This window comes from Pleurodeles waltl, chromosome 4_1, assembly GCF_031143425.1.
Source record: "Pleurodeles waltl isolate 20211129_DDA chromosome 4_1, aPleWal1.hap1.20221129, whole genome shotgun sequence".
NCBI classification, from domain to species: Eukaryota; Metazoa; Chordata; class Amphibia; order Caudata; family Salamandridae; genus Pleurodeles; species Pleurodeles waltl.
The window spans coordinates 72,667,255-72,682,508 of record NC_090442.1 but is presented as its reverse complement, the minus strand read 5'-3'; the positions used below and the strand labels follow the sequence as shown (position 1 = coordinate 72,682,508).

The 15,254-nt window shown below is 48.0% G+C and overlaps 1 protein-coding gene across 4 annotated transcripts in view; it reads right to left on the bottom strand.

Annotated features, from left to right (window-relative positions):
• ST3GAL3 (ST3 beta-galactoside alpha-2,3-sialyltransferase 3) overlaps positions 1-15,254 on the bottom strand; it is an 807,542-nt gene that overhangs the window by 431,752 nt on the left and 360,536 nt on the right. For all 4 annotated transcript variants that reach the window (XM_069227820.1, XM_069227817.1, XM_069227819.1 and 1 more), the window contains one exon: positions 447-489. In XM_069227820.1, the coding sequence (XP_069083921.1) occupies positions 447-489 (43 nt within the window). The remainder of the gene's footprint in view (positions 1-446; positions 490-15,254) is intronic.

The following is a 15,254-nucleotide window of genomic DNA, read 5'->3' as shown; positions in this document are numbered from 1 at the left end:
AGTTTTGTAAGTGCAGACAAGGCTTGAGGGTGATGGAGTGCTTTACAGAGAAGTGTTTTCCCCGGGAATTTGTTGGGGTTACTAGAACTGCAACCAATCACAACACCACGTAAGGTCAAGATGACAGATATATGCATATTCGCAAATCAAGCAACAACAGAAGGCCCTGACACCAGTCAATCACCAGTGACTGAACCAACCTACCAACTGCAAGAACTGCCTTCAGCCAGACTGCTGAGGGCAAATCCATAAGGCATGGTAGGGGCTTCCTCGACGCAGTGGGAAGTAAAATCAGCAGAATACCCAGGTCTAATGCCGTAAATGTAGGCATCTCTAAGGACACATCCTAAACTATTTATGCAGTGTAATAAATATAAAAGCAAATATGGAGAAAAAAATTGGAGTAACAAAACGGAATGGAATAATTTCCATTACTTCCAACTTACAATTTGCCGTCGAGCTGCAGAAGAAACCCCTGTTTGTCGTATTCTGCAAAACAAGAAAAGACAGCTCGTGAGCGCTCGCTCTGTAAGAGATAAAGTTAAACGAGGCATCTAGTAATGGCTTGACACATTCATGGCTAACCTTCTTCCACCCATGGATTGATGTTTATCCATTCCCTAATCATGTCTATCATCCTATGATGGATTTAACCATTCAGCCATAACTTCCATTCCAGGACAGAATCATGCATCTCACCTTCTCATGATGGCGTGATCCATTTCCATCTACTCTCTACCCATACAAACACTGATCCATCCTTCTTCCATCTACAGACTGATCTATTAATCCTTTCCGTCTATTACCAGAGAAATGGTCTATTCCTACCTACCCTCCATCTAATTATGGGTTTATCAATTCAGCGTACCCTCTGTTTAACTACAAAATCACACACCCATCTCTCCCCTACAACCAGCTCATGATGGCTTGATCCATTCATACACTGATGCCTACCTTTCATTGACCAATGGACCGATCCATTCCTACCTACCCTTCATCTAAAAGTGGACTAGTCCATTCATCCGTATCAGCCATCCAGCTTATTGTCAATTCATCTATTCACCACCCGGCCAAGAAGGCAAGATGACTGATCTATTCATTCCGATCACTTATCAATCCAGTCCGGGGTTTAGCCACTGAATCTTGCCTTACATTCAACAGCGGATTGACCAATTCACACCATCTATACAACAGATACAAATGTACCCATTTACCTGCACCCTTTAGAAAAGGAACCCTTCAACACTCATGAGCAAAAGTTGACTGAGATTCCACATTAAACATTAACAATACTTTATACTGTCGAAATGGATCGCAGCAGAAGAAGAGCATTTGTAAACCACGTGTAGCAGCTAAAATGCCCTCACTGGATGAAAACATGATCAGCTTTACATGGAAATCCCACATTAAGCGAGGATCAGTGTTTTAAATGGGCAGGTACTGTCCAGTACTGAGTACCTGCACTTCTTTAATTTGAAGGGGAGAGTACCTGCACTTCTCAGCAGTGTTGCAATACATTACAATGGAAAGCAGCTGCACTTCTCAGGAGCAAACGGGTACTCTGAGCGCCTGCACTTCTAGATTTCCATTCAAGGCACTGTCGAGGACAAATTTAACATTCTGGTCTTCTGAGTTAGACATGTTTTTTGGCTGCTATCCAGAGGCAAAATCAACAACTGAGGCAAAATTCATGACCCATCAGCAGGCATAACCCTCACTGAACTGTCCGAGCCTGCTGGGGACGGGTGGATCCTGCAGCAGTGCAAAGTGCCTCAGGTCCAGTTCACACACAAGGCCGGAGAAGCGACAACGACAAGGCAGGATACAATAGAAGACCAGGGGGAAAAGACTCAAGTACCTTCCGTTTCCTGGAGACATTCTTAGGGACTTGTGTGTTGGCTGTTCCCAATGTCTAACAAGGGTCCCCCCTGTATCACGGTCTTTGGTCCAGAAATATGGAAAGGACACCTTCTAGCCAGAATGTACGGGACCAAAGAATACAGTAGCCCTTGAAGACAGACTAGGGAGCGGGGAATACACAAAATCAACAAAAAGAAAGCGAAGGGGGCGAGGGGCACAGGTTGGGGGGAAGGCTGAGGTTTTATACCAGACTCCCTGTCTTTGAGACTTAATGGGCAATGAACTGCTTCTTGGTCGCTTAAACTCCAGACTGCTACCTGGGAGGAACAGGGGACTGTACCTTTAAAAGTCAGGTAGAGTAGCCACAGGATAGGCACGCTGGCCCAAAAGACCAGGAGTCCATGTGTAGAGGTCCATGGTGTGAGACATGCGAGGAGAGATGAACCTGCTGCATAAAACTTTATGTTACTTGTGCTGTGAAGTGCAGACTCATTCTTCTGGCGGCTAGTGGTCTGGTATCACCCTTACCCCAGCCCTGCTTTGAGCCCCCCCCACCTCTGATAATGAAAGCAAGAGGCAGCAGGGTGGTGAGGGGAACTCTCTGAAATTAATTACAACCCCCCGGCTCCAGTCCTTCAACCCAAGTGGAGAAACCATCTGGATTGAGACTGTTCCAGGGGTGTGGAATTTATTAAAATATCTACTTGTCCAGGGGACAGGTTGCTTCTCAAAACTACTTGTCCTGTAAAAAGATCTACTTGTCCCTTTGGTGCCATGTAGTGTGGCGACAAATTATGGCAGCAATTAATAGCCTCTCTGATTATGCCAGGGCTACTACCATAGTAGGGCTTGAATACTTGCAGTTTCAATCCCTACTGTAGCAATTTCCTTATTTTGCCACCTTTCTGCAGATCTGCATACTGGGGCTGGAGGAAGCAGTAAGCAATAGTTCCAGGGCTGGAATGCCTTTGAGTCTGCAAACCTACTAACCTGCATGTTTTAAAGATTTTTACCAGCTTCTCTCTAATATTTTCCCATAATAAGAAAGGTTGGACATTTACTCCGGACAATGGCAGAATTAGAACTTCTTCCAGAGTTGGGAAGAAAGTGGCTGGAGGGAAAATGAACTTGCAAATGCTCAATAGATTTTCACATGAGCAAATCTACACATCGTATTTACCCATGCTTAAATACAGTTCACAAATATTTTACAGAGGTACGACATATACCATGGGTGCACTTTTGTGACTTTCTTTAAAAATTTGGGGCCACATGTAGGTAGGTTCAGATTTGTGACCTGCAAATTGCGAGTCGCAAATCCGAATGTAGGATGGTGTCCTTGACACCATCTGTGATTCACAAGGGCTTCGCAAATGCCCACCTCATGAATAATCATGAGGTGGGTCGCAATTTGCGACCCCCTCGCGAATGGTGGCCTGCTGGAGACAAAGCAGGACCACTGCCTGCTCTGAAAAAATGTTTACAGTGACATTCACAATGGGGAAGGGGTCCCATGGGGATCCCTTCCCTTTAGCGAAAGTGTTAGCACCCATTTGAAATGGGTGCAAACTGCGATTGGTTTGCGCCCGCGGTCACAAAACAATCCTACATTGCACTGCGAGTCGCAATTAGGAAGGGAACACCCCTCACTAATTGCGAGTCGCAAACCCGTTTTGTGATTCGGTAACCAGGTTACCGAATCGCAAAACTGGGTTTGTGCATCGCAATGTGCTTTTTGCACGTCGCAAACAGCAAAAGTCGCTATTTGCGACATGCAAAAAGCTACCTACATGTGGGTCTTGGTCCCTAATTAGGTCTGGTGTTAACAAAGACATTTTGTTTTTATTAAACTTCTATTTCTCTCTCTTTCGGCTGGCTTTACTGTGAGTGATCGCATTCTGCTCTTCCACAAGGAGCATATTGCCACACAAAGTAGTTTTGTTCAGTGTCAGGAACTACAGTGGCAATCAGTGACGTAACGAAACTGGAGGGTGCCCCTTTGCAAAGAACATGGAGGAGCCCCCTCTCCAGACTCATTCAGGGCAGGTGCTGTGCTGAAGGGGCCCCCTGGAGGGCGGCTGAGGGGCCTTTGTTATGCCGCTCGTGGCAATGTGTGCTTTTAGAGTTCAAAAACTTTTTGGGGGGGTTTTGCCAGTGTTTGTTACAATGTTGAGGGCCTGGTAGCTCCCACAACAATAAAGTGTTACAAAAGCCATGTCAAAACAAGACACGCATTGATGAAACTAAAAGACTTATAAAAATATGTCAGATCAGTTGGCTTTGTCAGTGTTTGTTTATTTTCATGCTTCCCATAATCGTGTTGAAAATGGTTACACTGATTTTCCATTAGAAATATTTTTGGGAAATACTAGCATGCATCAACACATTTTACTAAATGACACTTCATTTGCATATAATCAGAGAGCATTCTGGGAGCATTATACTTAGCCTCTTAGCCTAAACTTTTCAAACATGTGTGTACACGTTTTTTTTTTTTGTACTGGAACCAACGTCAGTAGTGAAGTGTGACCTTAAAACATTTATTTACAGCACTCACCCTAATAATGAAGGCTTTCAAATAATGAACCATAAATACAAGTTCGAACAGCATTATCTTTTGGAAACACATTACCTCAACTGCAGAGAGTTCCACTCTCTGTAAACAGGCAGCCAAAGGGTTTGTGCTGCAGGGGGTTGGGCCTACTTGTCCCAAGGACAAAGTAAACATAAAAACTTGTTGCCCTTGACCCCAAACAAGATGTCCCGGGCGCAGCCCCCTCCACCTAGGTTCAATGCAAGTTAGTTGATAGAGCTAGTTGATAGAGCGAATAGAGGCTTTTTAGATGGCAGTTAGTTGATAGAGCTAGTTGATAGAGCGAATAGAGGCTTTTTAGATGATTCCCCGAGTGTAAAATTCCTGCAGTGCCCCCACACCTTCCTCCCAACACAATTCTATGTATGGTAAGAATGGATAAATGAGCGACGTGGATGCCCGAGTATTGACGTTTTCCATCACATGACCATCCCTGTGGATCTGACTACCTGTCACCCGGAGTTCCCAACGTAAACATTTTGCACTTTAAAGCTTTTTATCAAGGTGTTTATTTTGAGAATATACTGCACATCGTACAAGCCGGATCCAGTCTGCCCAGGCAAAGAGCCAGTGAAAAAGACCCTTTCCTGGAGTGACTGGTGGTCTTAGATGAAACCGGAAGCCGGGACCCTTTCCATGGCCATGGATTGCCTTCGTACTCACCATTACAGGCAGTACTTTTAATAGTTATGTTAATGAAATGTATGAGCCCCTGGGCACTAGTAATGGTGAACCCCAAAAACCTGTGGTCATCTGACGAGAGAAGAGTGGTAGCACCTCCCTAGTCTCCATCACATGGGACCAAAGAAGGATGAAGACGTGCCCCTCAGTACCTGGAAAACATTTTTAAAAAGAGCAGAAAGTGCAGGGTGGCCGGCCGCGGGGCGCTGGGCCAGGCAGGGCGTCTACTGTGCGTGACTGAAGGCCGTGTACAGTGGGGCATTAGCTGTGGAGGGGTCTGAGTATGTTCAAGTTTTAATCTGATCATGAAAACCCAGAAATTCACTGAGAAAACCAAAGGTTAAAGTGATTTTAGAGTTAAGTGTTGAAATAAGATAAAAACGAACATTGAAAACACAACTAAAATTTTCCAGTCACACTTTACTGAGCAGACTATAAATTGGGCCCCCACCAAGCATTGCGTATGACTTCACATATTACATCACTCATGAAATGTTAAGACGCATCGCTGATAACACTGATGACATCTCAAATGGCGTCACTGATGATGTCACTGACAACATCATTCAGACATTGTGACACCATCCTATAGGGTTTGTGGACTTGAAATAATTCAACACCCTACACCCCTGGCCATTTTTCTATCACCAGTCATGTGATAACCGACACAACCTTTGACCATATGCTGGACATGTAGCATGTCTGTCAAGTCATCCACATTTCATAGTTGTTTCCATCTTTTTACTGATGTTCACCTGTCTAACAAACAAAATGCCTGCAAAGACTTCAATAGGGTTGCTGCCCTTTTAGGACGAGCATAGCAGCGTGCATGCGCTGCTTTTCCAACGTGTTGGTATGTATCTGGGCTTTTAACAATGCCCGCTGCACGCCCATCACTATCACTTGTTTGTGGGGTTGCCCTTCAAAAATCCTTTGATGACATTGATAAATGGTTTACGTTTGTCCCTCCTTCGGAGGTTTTGTTACCGCCTTGGCCATCGCCCCTGTGACATGACTAATTGCACTTTTGCCGATAAGTTTGGCTGGAAGCTAACTTCTTTTTCCTTTTGTGTCTCTCCTTATCGCTGATGCTCATGGCAGCCATGGTGCTGTGAATCGGCTCACTTATGTGAAACCGTTTTAATTTCGATTTTTAAGTTATGTGGCAAGAAAAGTCCGGTTAGGAGTTTACACCGCTAACTCGAGCAAACGCAATACCCATTGCATTGCAAATGCATGTTAATCTTTGAAGACACTCTAAAAAAGAGTTTGTTCGCAATTCACGTTAACGGGATCACACTCTTTAAGACTTCATATGACCCACATTTTAGGCCAAGTGGTTCCTAAGTGGTCTAGGCACCCTGTGATGACTAGTTCCAGTTACATTGGTAATATATTTCTGTGTCATCATTGACAACACATAGCCTTTGTGTGCCGCACTAGGGTAGAAGTTTGCTAGTGAAATCAAACACACCAAAGGTAATAAGAGGAATGCTTGCAACGAGTCTAACTAAGTGCAATCCCTCGCTGTAGCGTTTCAACAAATCTTTCTTTTGCCCACCATGCCACCTCAGATTAGACTCCGCCACATGGGAATCAGGCTTGGTTCTGCTCCAAGGACAGACCAGCCCGATCCGCCCGGCCAACCCACGATGTGCCTTTTATTCCTCCGACTGTTCTCGCCAATCTAGACTCTTATCGGATCCTGCGCCTCCAGCTTCCTCCAGAGCCCAGCTGATGGTCCCCCTTCCTTTCCCTTCGTTCTCTTTCTCTGTGGACTCTCCCCTGGGCTCCTCGCTGCATGTCTCAATACTCCGCCTCTCCGCTCCCCCAGCACTTCTGCCCCACGCTCCCGCTCTCTCTACAGTCCCTTCCTAGCCACTCAGCGCTTCCTGCAAGTGCCCACCACCCCCTCACACTGCCTGATGCCCGGCCAGCAGCGTCGCCTCTCTCCGGTCACAGCAGTGCCCGCTCCCTCCCTCCCTCGTCAACACCGTGCGTGCACCATCCTCGGTGTCAGGTATTGTGTGTCAGTATCAGTTACCCCAAAGAGCGGGCTTAATCCGGCTGCTTCTCTGCGCTGCACACCCTGCAGGGCACATGGAAAACCCCAACTTCAGAAGATTCAGCAACACGGTTGAAGAAGCCGGAGGCTGTCAGAGCCAACGAGGGAGTCTCCGGGCACCTGCAGCCACAGCACAGAGGGAGCCTCAGGAGGGGGTGCAGGGGACAGCGAGGCCCCAGAGCGGCGGCCACCAGGGCACTGTGCTCGCTTCTCCTGAGACCGAACCCCAAACGCTTCCTGTGCCATGAGTACCCTGGAAGGTCAACAGGGCCGGCCACACCCAATCTTAGTCACACTGTTCGAGCCTGCGCCCTATTAACCCTGAGTAGAAAGCAGGGGTGCCGAAAGGGGGCAAACTCTTGATAAAGACCCGGGATGATGGAGGGGGGATGTATCCATAAGGGTAAAAACATGTCTTCACGTGAAAGTGCAAGATCAAAACTGCATCCTGCAGGGGCGCGGCGGGAAAGATAGCGGCTAGAAGCAGCCTTATAGCACTCCGTCCAGCCGGAAGAGTTCTGTTTGAATCCCCTGGGCCCGCAGCCCACTCGGCGCCAAATTAACAGCAGGTAGCCCTGTGGGGCGCCAGGTGCCGCCCATCACCATCGAGCGTGTTCCGGGTGGTGGTGCCAGCCGGTCTCAGTGCCGGGGTGCGGGGTCAGAACGCGAGAGTGGGACCCCTGACGCTTGGGGGGGCCGGCGGGACCCTCACGAAGGGCGAGGGGACGCTCTGGGTCGGACCCCGGCTGATGGGAGATTGTGAGGTCCCTGGCAGAGGGCGGAGAACCCGCCGCGATGAGGCCGGTAGGAGATCCGGTGGCCTCTCAGCGAGGGGCGTCAGCCGCACCGCTCCCCTGTCCACTCTCCCACAATGGGGCCGTTCCGCTCCCCTGGCCACTCTCCCACAATGGGCCCGTTCCGCTCCCCTGGCCACTCTCCCACAACGACCCCACCCCGGGTCGGAGATGGCTGCTTGGCTGTCTGGGCCTACTGCGGGAGAAGCAGGGGGAGCCAGTGAGAGGGGCCGAGCCCCGGGGCAGACACTGCTGCATTGGAGGGTTCGGCTCCCCTCACTCTGGTGGGGGCGATGCTGGTGAGTCCCTGTCAGTGGGTGACTATAGCAAGACTTAGCTCTCACCCTTAGACAAGGCGTCAGGGTATCACTAAAGACCTTGCCTGGAGAATGGATGATGCTGAAACCGAGCAAGGAGAAACAACTTGAGGCTCGTGGGGTTCACAGAAGGGGGCGGGAAAGGAAATATGCTGAAGTGCTTGTACCAGTGGCTCTGATCCACCTTTTTTGATGAAAAGTTTTCCACATGCTTCATCATAGAAATGGAGCATAGGGCCCTCAGTGGTAGGCGCACACCTGGTGCATCCCCATCAGTGCATGATTTCTGAACTTTCAGGACCCGTACATGATCCTTAACGGAAGAAGTCATCAAATATGATGCCTCAACAATCGTACAATTTACAGACTATTAAAGGGAAATGCAGAGCAAAGGAAGACATTTGGCATAGTAAAGGCCAAGCTTTGCGCCCTGCGCATACAATACATGTTGTTATTCTCTAAAGTCTCAAGATTAACCAGGATAAGATCAAGGTTAGTCTTGGGCCATTGGAAGAGAAAGCAATTCTCAAATTGGAGAATAGGAGACAGCACGATCAAAATGATGAAAAGTGATAATTACCTGGGCGTCTGATTCTCAGATACATCGAAAGCAACAGTACATAAATCAGCACTAAAAAGGAAGGCGACAGCAGTAACCTGCGGTCTCGCTAATTTGAATAAGAGTCTGATTGCACCTGTGGCTCCAAGGCTGAAAGTTATCAAAGCTTGCTTCCTACCAGCACTCCTCTACGGGCATCTGGCGTTCCCGGAGGACTGTGCTACTATTCTGGACCGACAGCAGACACTAGGTTTTAAGAAAATCTTTCACCTTCCCAGATACGTGAAAAGGTCTAGCGTTGGCTTGGAGTTCGGATCGACAAATCTGCATCTAGCATGTGGCTCGGACATCTTTAAGTACAACATCCAGATACTGAGGGCACCAGCCGTCCCTCTAAAAGCCGGTCTGAAAGACATCTCTGAAAGCCCTGTGTCCCCACGGCAAATCCAGCTGCAGAACGCAATTCACTTACTGCAAACAGACACGGCAGCTTTATCACGTGATTCCGTGGATCTCCCAATATGGAACAAGGCCATTAAGAAACCGGTGCAACTGGCCTCCTTCCAACTTGATACAGCATCCTTGCCAGAATCAGAGATTCGATGACACTATATGAGTCCTACTTGCCTGGGAGGCCCCAGCCCCATTTCCTTGAAGCTTCAGGTCCCCGTACTCACAAAAATATGCTGTTATGATTATTACGATTATTAGGGACATCTGTGATCGATTTTTATCCGACCTGGTTTCAATATGGCAAGAAAAGTGCTTGCAGGCTCTGCAATTTTAGTAAAGAATCTTGGCTACACCTGTTATGCTGCTGCCCCGCTCTAGAGGTGACCAGGAGGTCACTCTTGAAGCCAGCATTGATAGCCAAAGGTTACGTCCTTGTACGGAGGCGTCAGCACTATGCTATACACAAATGGACATCAGAACAATAGCAAGTTTCATCAGCTACGTAAGAAAACAGAGTGTTATTACGCTCTTACTCTACGCCATCTAAGAAACAGGGTTTCACCCAAAAACGCATTACAGATTACATGTTACATGTGGGTAATCAGACAATGTTAAGCTAACCTGGAATGTATATGGGTTTGCATGCAAGAACAGCAAATCGGATGGATTTAGGTTGCATTTTATTTTTTAGCAGCCCTATGTCTAAAATTAATCAGCACACAGTTTGCCAACCTGAAACGAAGTACAAAATTAACATTATACCCATACTGCAATGGTTATGGCATCTAAGCAAACAATTAACTATTTTTTTTACCCCATATGGGCTTATCTGTAAAAAAAACAATTTTATGGATCCGAACTGCACTTTATAACAGACAGCTATATGTAGAAGATTTGATTAGTATTAATTGTGTTATCAGTGTGAAATCAATTTTAATACTGCCTTAAATTCTTTACTGTAAAGGTTTTAAGTAAGCATGCAAAATCTTAATAATAAAACTAAACACATTATTCTCTGAAAAACAGATTGTTTTATGCCAAGAAAAAGCATTTATTTTCCTCACACCGGAGGATTCATGGCTTTGAATAGAGGAATAACCCCAACTCTGGGAAGTGTAGGACCGCTCGCAGGAGACCGTCGAGCAGGGGGACCTCGAGGCCCGGCTCAAGTTCTGGACTACAGTGAAGAGGAAGAAATCACGAGGTGGACAAAGCAGAGGGAGAAACATGATGCGAACGGAGGACACCCAAGATCAGGGTGTCAGGACAACGGACTCAGAGGGAGGAGCGCCTGTCCGGATGCGCCGGACGACCGAGACCCGACACACAAAAGACGATGGTCGCGATCGAGGCTCAGATGGTGCGGCAGTCAATCCTGAAGTGATGACAGGTTGTCAGACGACCATGCTGCCACTTAAGCAGGTCCTCGGCCCAGCTCTCCGTGTGCTGCTGCATCGCTCTTCCTCCTGTCTTCTCCATGCTTCCCCCCCCGAGTGCCTTCTCCTTGCTTTTCCTCCTGTGTTTTTGTGTGCATTCTCTTTGCTTCATCCTCATTTTCACTGCGTTCTCCTTGCTCCCCCCCCCTGTTTTTTTGTGTACCTTTTAATTGCTTTTCGCTCACTGTCAATGCTCTCCCCTTGGTTTCCCCCCATGTTTTTGCCTTCCCCTTGCTCTTCCCTTGTTTCTCACTGCTGTGTCCTTGCTTTTCCCCCTGATTTTTGTGCAGCCTCCATATGCAACTTCAAACCATCACCTCACATCCGGAATTCTGAAGGGCCCTCAACACCTGGCTGTTCGAGTGAGTCTTTGGGACCTGCAAGCGCCTGGATACCCTCTAGCGTGATTAGCCGCGCTTTACAAATCCAGATTTATTGATTCATTGACTGAATGCACGTTTGGTAGGGGTGGGCTCCAAGTGGCAACACTGCATGAACGATAGAGGTTACTCTTTTTATTGGTAACCTTTTCTCTTGGCCCCCACCCCGGTGCTGTGTTGAGTGTTGCGGGTGAGGCTGGGAGTTTGATCGCGGATTTCATCATATGAGTTAGAGGTGGGTGTGTGAGTTAGAGGTGGGTGTGTGAGTTAGAGGTGGGTGTGTGAGTTAGAGGTGGGTGTGTGAGTTAGAGGTGGGTGTGTGAGTTAGAGGTGGGTGTGTGAGTTAGAGGTGGGTGTGTGAGTTAGAGGTGGGTGTATGAGTTAGAGGTGGGTGTGTGAGTGGGCAGGTGGGTTGGGTGACCGACCCCTCTGACCTTGCTTGCGAGTAGTTATGCTTTGTGTTATGAGGTTCCACACTCCTAGGGATAGGGATTTTGAGGTGAGGGGGGTTTGTGTGTGTGGGGGGGGGGGGGAGGGGAACGAGTTAGGAATACTTGGTACTATTTTGAGGTGACAGAGGAGGGAGGCTAAAATGATTCTACCACTTGCAGACCGTGAGTGGGACACCAGTTGACTCCTGTACAACATGGCATTCATGATACAAGCTGGGTCCCTAGATGACACACAGTACTCAGTACTGTCACGGAACGTTAACAGCACGGTAACAAGGTCACATTTATCTGGGAACACAATATATACTAAAGCCTGATGTAGTCCTTCTTCAGGAGATTCACTTTCAGGGGATGTGATGCCCATTTCTGGGCAGGGAGCATACAGGACACTGGATATGTAGGAGGTACCTCGGGCTCCAGGGGAGTAGCCATACTGATTAAAAGCCCCCCCCCCTTCCAGGTAATTTGAACTTGAGTTGACCTATATGGAATATATGTTGGAGTTCAGGGGATATGTGGCAGGACTGACATTACTCCAATAAGTGTCTACACCCCACCCTCTCCACCGGAGCCCCAGGCCGCAACACTTAAGACGGTGGTGGCCATACTGTCTGACCTGTGGCAGAGACATCATCCCAGGGGGACTCACACTTCACACTTTTCCAGAATACACAGGGTCTTCTCCAGACTAGATTATGTGTTTGCCCCAGTGTGGGAACTTGGTGCAATGGCCAGGGCTGAATACTTGGCACAGGGACGGTCTGATCATTTCTCCCCGCCGGTCTCAGTAGGAAGGAGGCGACAAGTGGGGAGCGCAGGCTGGAAACAATGCATAGGACCTGCGGGACGTCAAGTGGCCCGGGAGCTCCGTATAGACACAGAACTTTATTTTTCTGAATACGAGGGTTCAGTGGATTCAGCTTTGACTCTCTGGGAGGCATATAAAATAATCCTTAGGGATACAACCTAAAACATAATTGTGAGAAGAAAACGTCACGAGGTGGAGAAGATGGAGGAGGTAGAGAGCCAGATGCAACACTTGGAGGATTCAATCCAGGATCTGGCAGATCCACAGGTCCTCATAAGAAGTGAGGTGCTGCACAATGAATACGGCCATCTGGCACAGAAAGGGAGGCAAGGCAACACATGCTAGCCACACACCACCGCTTATACGACACTGGAGATAAGGCAGGCAAGTTGCTAGCATGGATGAGTAAGAGAGAGGCAGAGGCCCGCTGGGTGGGATGTATCACTGCCTCGTATGTCTGACATACATAACTGACACACACATAGTGAATGTGTCCTCCCGTTATTAAGCAGCGTTCTACAGGGCACGTGTGCTGTCAGACGTCAAACACATTAGGGACTTTCCTGACACAGTGAATACCCTGATACTTTCGGCTGATGGCCAAGTGAAACTGGACAAAAATATCGAAATCCCCAAGGTCCAAGCTGCCATGACGAAGCTTAAGCCAGGGAAGACCCTGGGGCCAAAAGGTATTCTGGCCGAGTTCCCAGGAAGGATCTCCATGTTTTTCTTTTGTTAGATACCGAAAAGGCATTTGATGCTATCGACTGGCCTTTTCTCCAGCAAACATTAATGAAATTTGGTTTTGGCACCAACTATAGGAAGATAGAGTTGCTATACCAGGCCCCAATGGCAGCGGTGAAGGTTAATGATATTCTCTTGTCAGCATTCCCGATTGACAGGGGGACTCAACAGGGCAGCCCCCTGTCCCCTCTCTTATTCACTCCAAAAAAACCGAGCCCCTGACCTACGTGGTCCTTGCCCATCCCGATATAAGGGCATTCAAGGTAGCCGACACTAGTCCAGAGGAGGAGAGAGTCTCGCTTTATGGTGGCAATGTCCTCCTCTAGGTCACCGAGACCATAACAACAATCCTGGTCGTCTTCCAGACTTTGGAGACATTTGGCAGTTACTCGGGGTACAAGATAAACTGGGGGGGAAGTCTGTGTTATTCCAGCCGTATGGCCCCACTGACCTGACCACCACACCCCATCGGGAGTAGAAACAGCGGGTTTTTAAATGTCTTGGGATCTATGTGACTCCCAACAGGGATTTGTGCCGGTCTGGTTAATTGGGAAGGGTGATTACAATTCTTTAGGGAGATGCGGAGCAGTGGTGTGGGCTACCCCTGACTATTTCGGGGCGAGCGGATATTTTTAAAATGATCATGCTTCCTAATCTGCTCTACGCCCTCCAGAACACAAACTATAAAATCCCAGAGGAAAGGTTTACCAAACTAGACATGGATCGGAGAATGCTACTGTGGAACAAGAGACACCCCAGAGTAGCATTAAAGACGCTTCAGGGTAACCCTTACAGTGGTGGGAGTGGTCTTCTGGATGTGAGGGCCTACTATTGGGCCACAGATCTGATAACGATAAATGACTGGATACTCGCACATCAGGACCACTCAACATAAAAGTTGGAGAGGGCTCAGCTACGAGTTCCCATATGCACAATATGTATGGGGAAGGGGATCAGCAAACTGCTGCTGGTGACACAGGTGACCCTGGAGGCTTGGAAGAAAGCCATCGGATGTACAGGTTGGGTGAAGAAGGTGACCAAGGAAACATCTTCATGGAAAGGGGGAGCTGAGAGGTTTTGATGCCTGGGACATTCTAGGTATTGCCAAGACTGGGGATCTTTTAGAGGACTGCGACCCAATGCCCTTCCCCTCTCTTTGGAGAGACTACCAGCTCCATCAGAATCAGTATTTACAATATGTGCAGTTACGCCACACGTGGCTGCCTGAGAGCCTAGGAGACACAGGCATACCAGAATAAGCCCTGCTTGACGGTAAGCTACTCTTGAGCGAGCTTGAAAAAGGGGAGGTTTCCCTCTCATATAAAACGCTAAACAACAACATGCCTGACGCATTGTGCAGTCTGCGAGAAAGGTGGGTTGGGGACGCAGGAGAGATGGACAACACAGACTGTGTGTCAGCCTTGATGCATCCAAGGGAGGTAGCCATAAAGTCTAGATTACGGCTGATGGAGGTTAAGATACTCCACCAGGTCTATTATGACCACGACCAGCTCCATGAGATGGGGAAAGCACTGACCCCAGAATGCACAAGATGTAATGTGGCCAGGAATCATTTTATTCACACACTCTGGGGCTGTCCCGTCATTCAAGTGTACTGGACCAAGACAGTACTGGAACTCCATGCCAACCTGGGAGCCGACATCCAGACTGAGCCAAAGTATGTTCTCCTTGGTATTCCGACTGAGATGGCTGTCCCACGGGCTGAACTTCTCATCAGTAACCTGGGTTTGGCGGTGGCAAAAAGAGATGTAGCCAAATTCTTTGGAATGCCGGAGGTCCTGACGTTCAACATTACAAGAGTGGAGGACTGGGATGGATATATATGGTCGCGAAGAAGGTGAACTATAAGAGTAGGTGGTGTCCCCATAAATTTTCAAACTCTGTGGGCAGTGGATAGAATACTACAACTTTGGCCCCACGGAAGGCGAGGCCAGGCCTCAGGGTTACTAGCTCAATGTGATGTATAAAATGTTCCTATATTTGCTGTGGATCTGATCTTGTACCCTATGTGTTGTCGGACTTCCTGTAATGTGAGTACTTGGGGTAATGTCGTTCTATCTGACCTCCCTCTGATGTTTAATGTTTATTGCT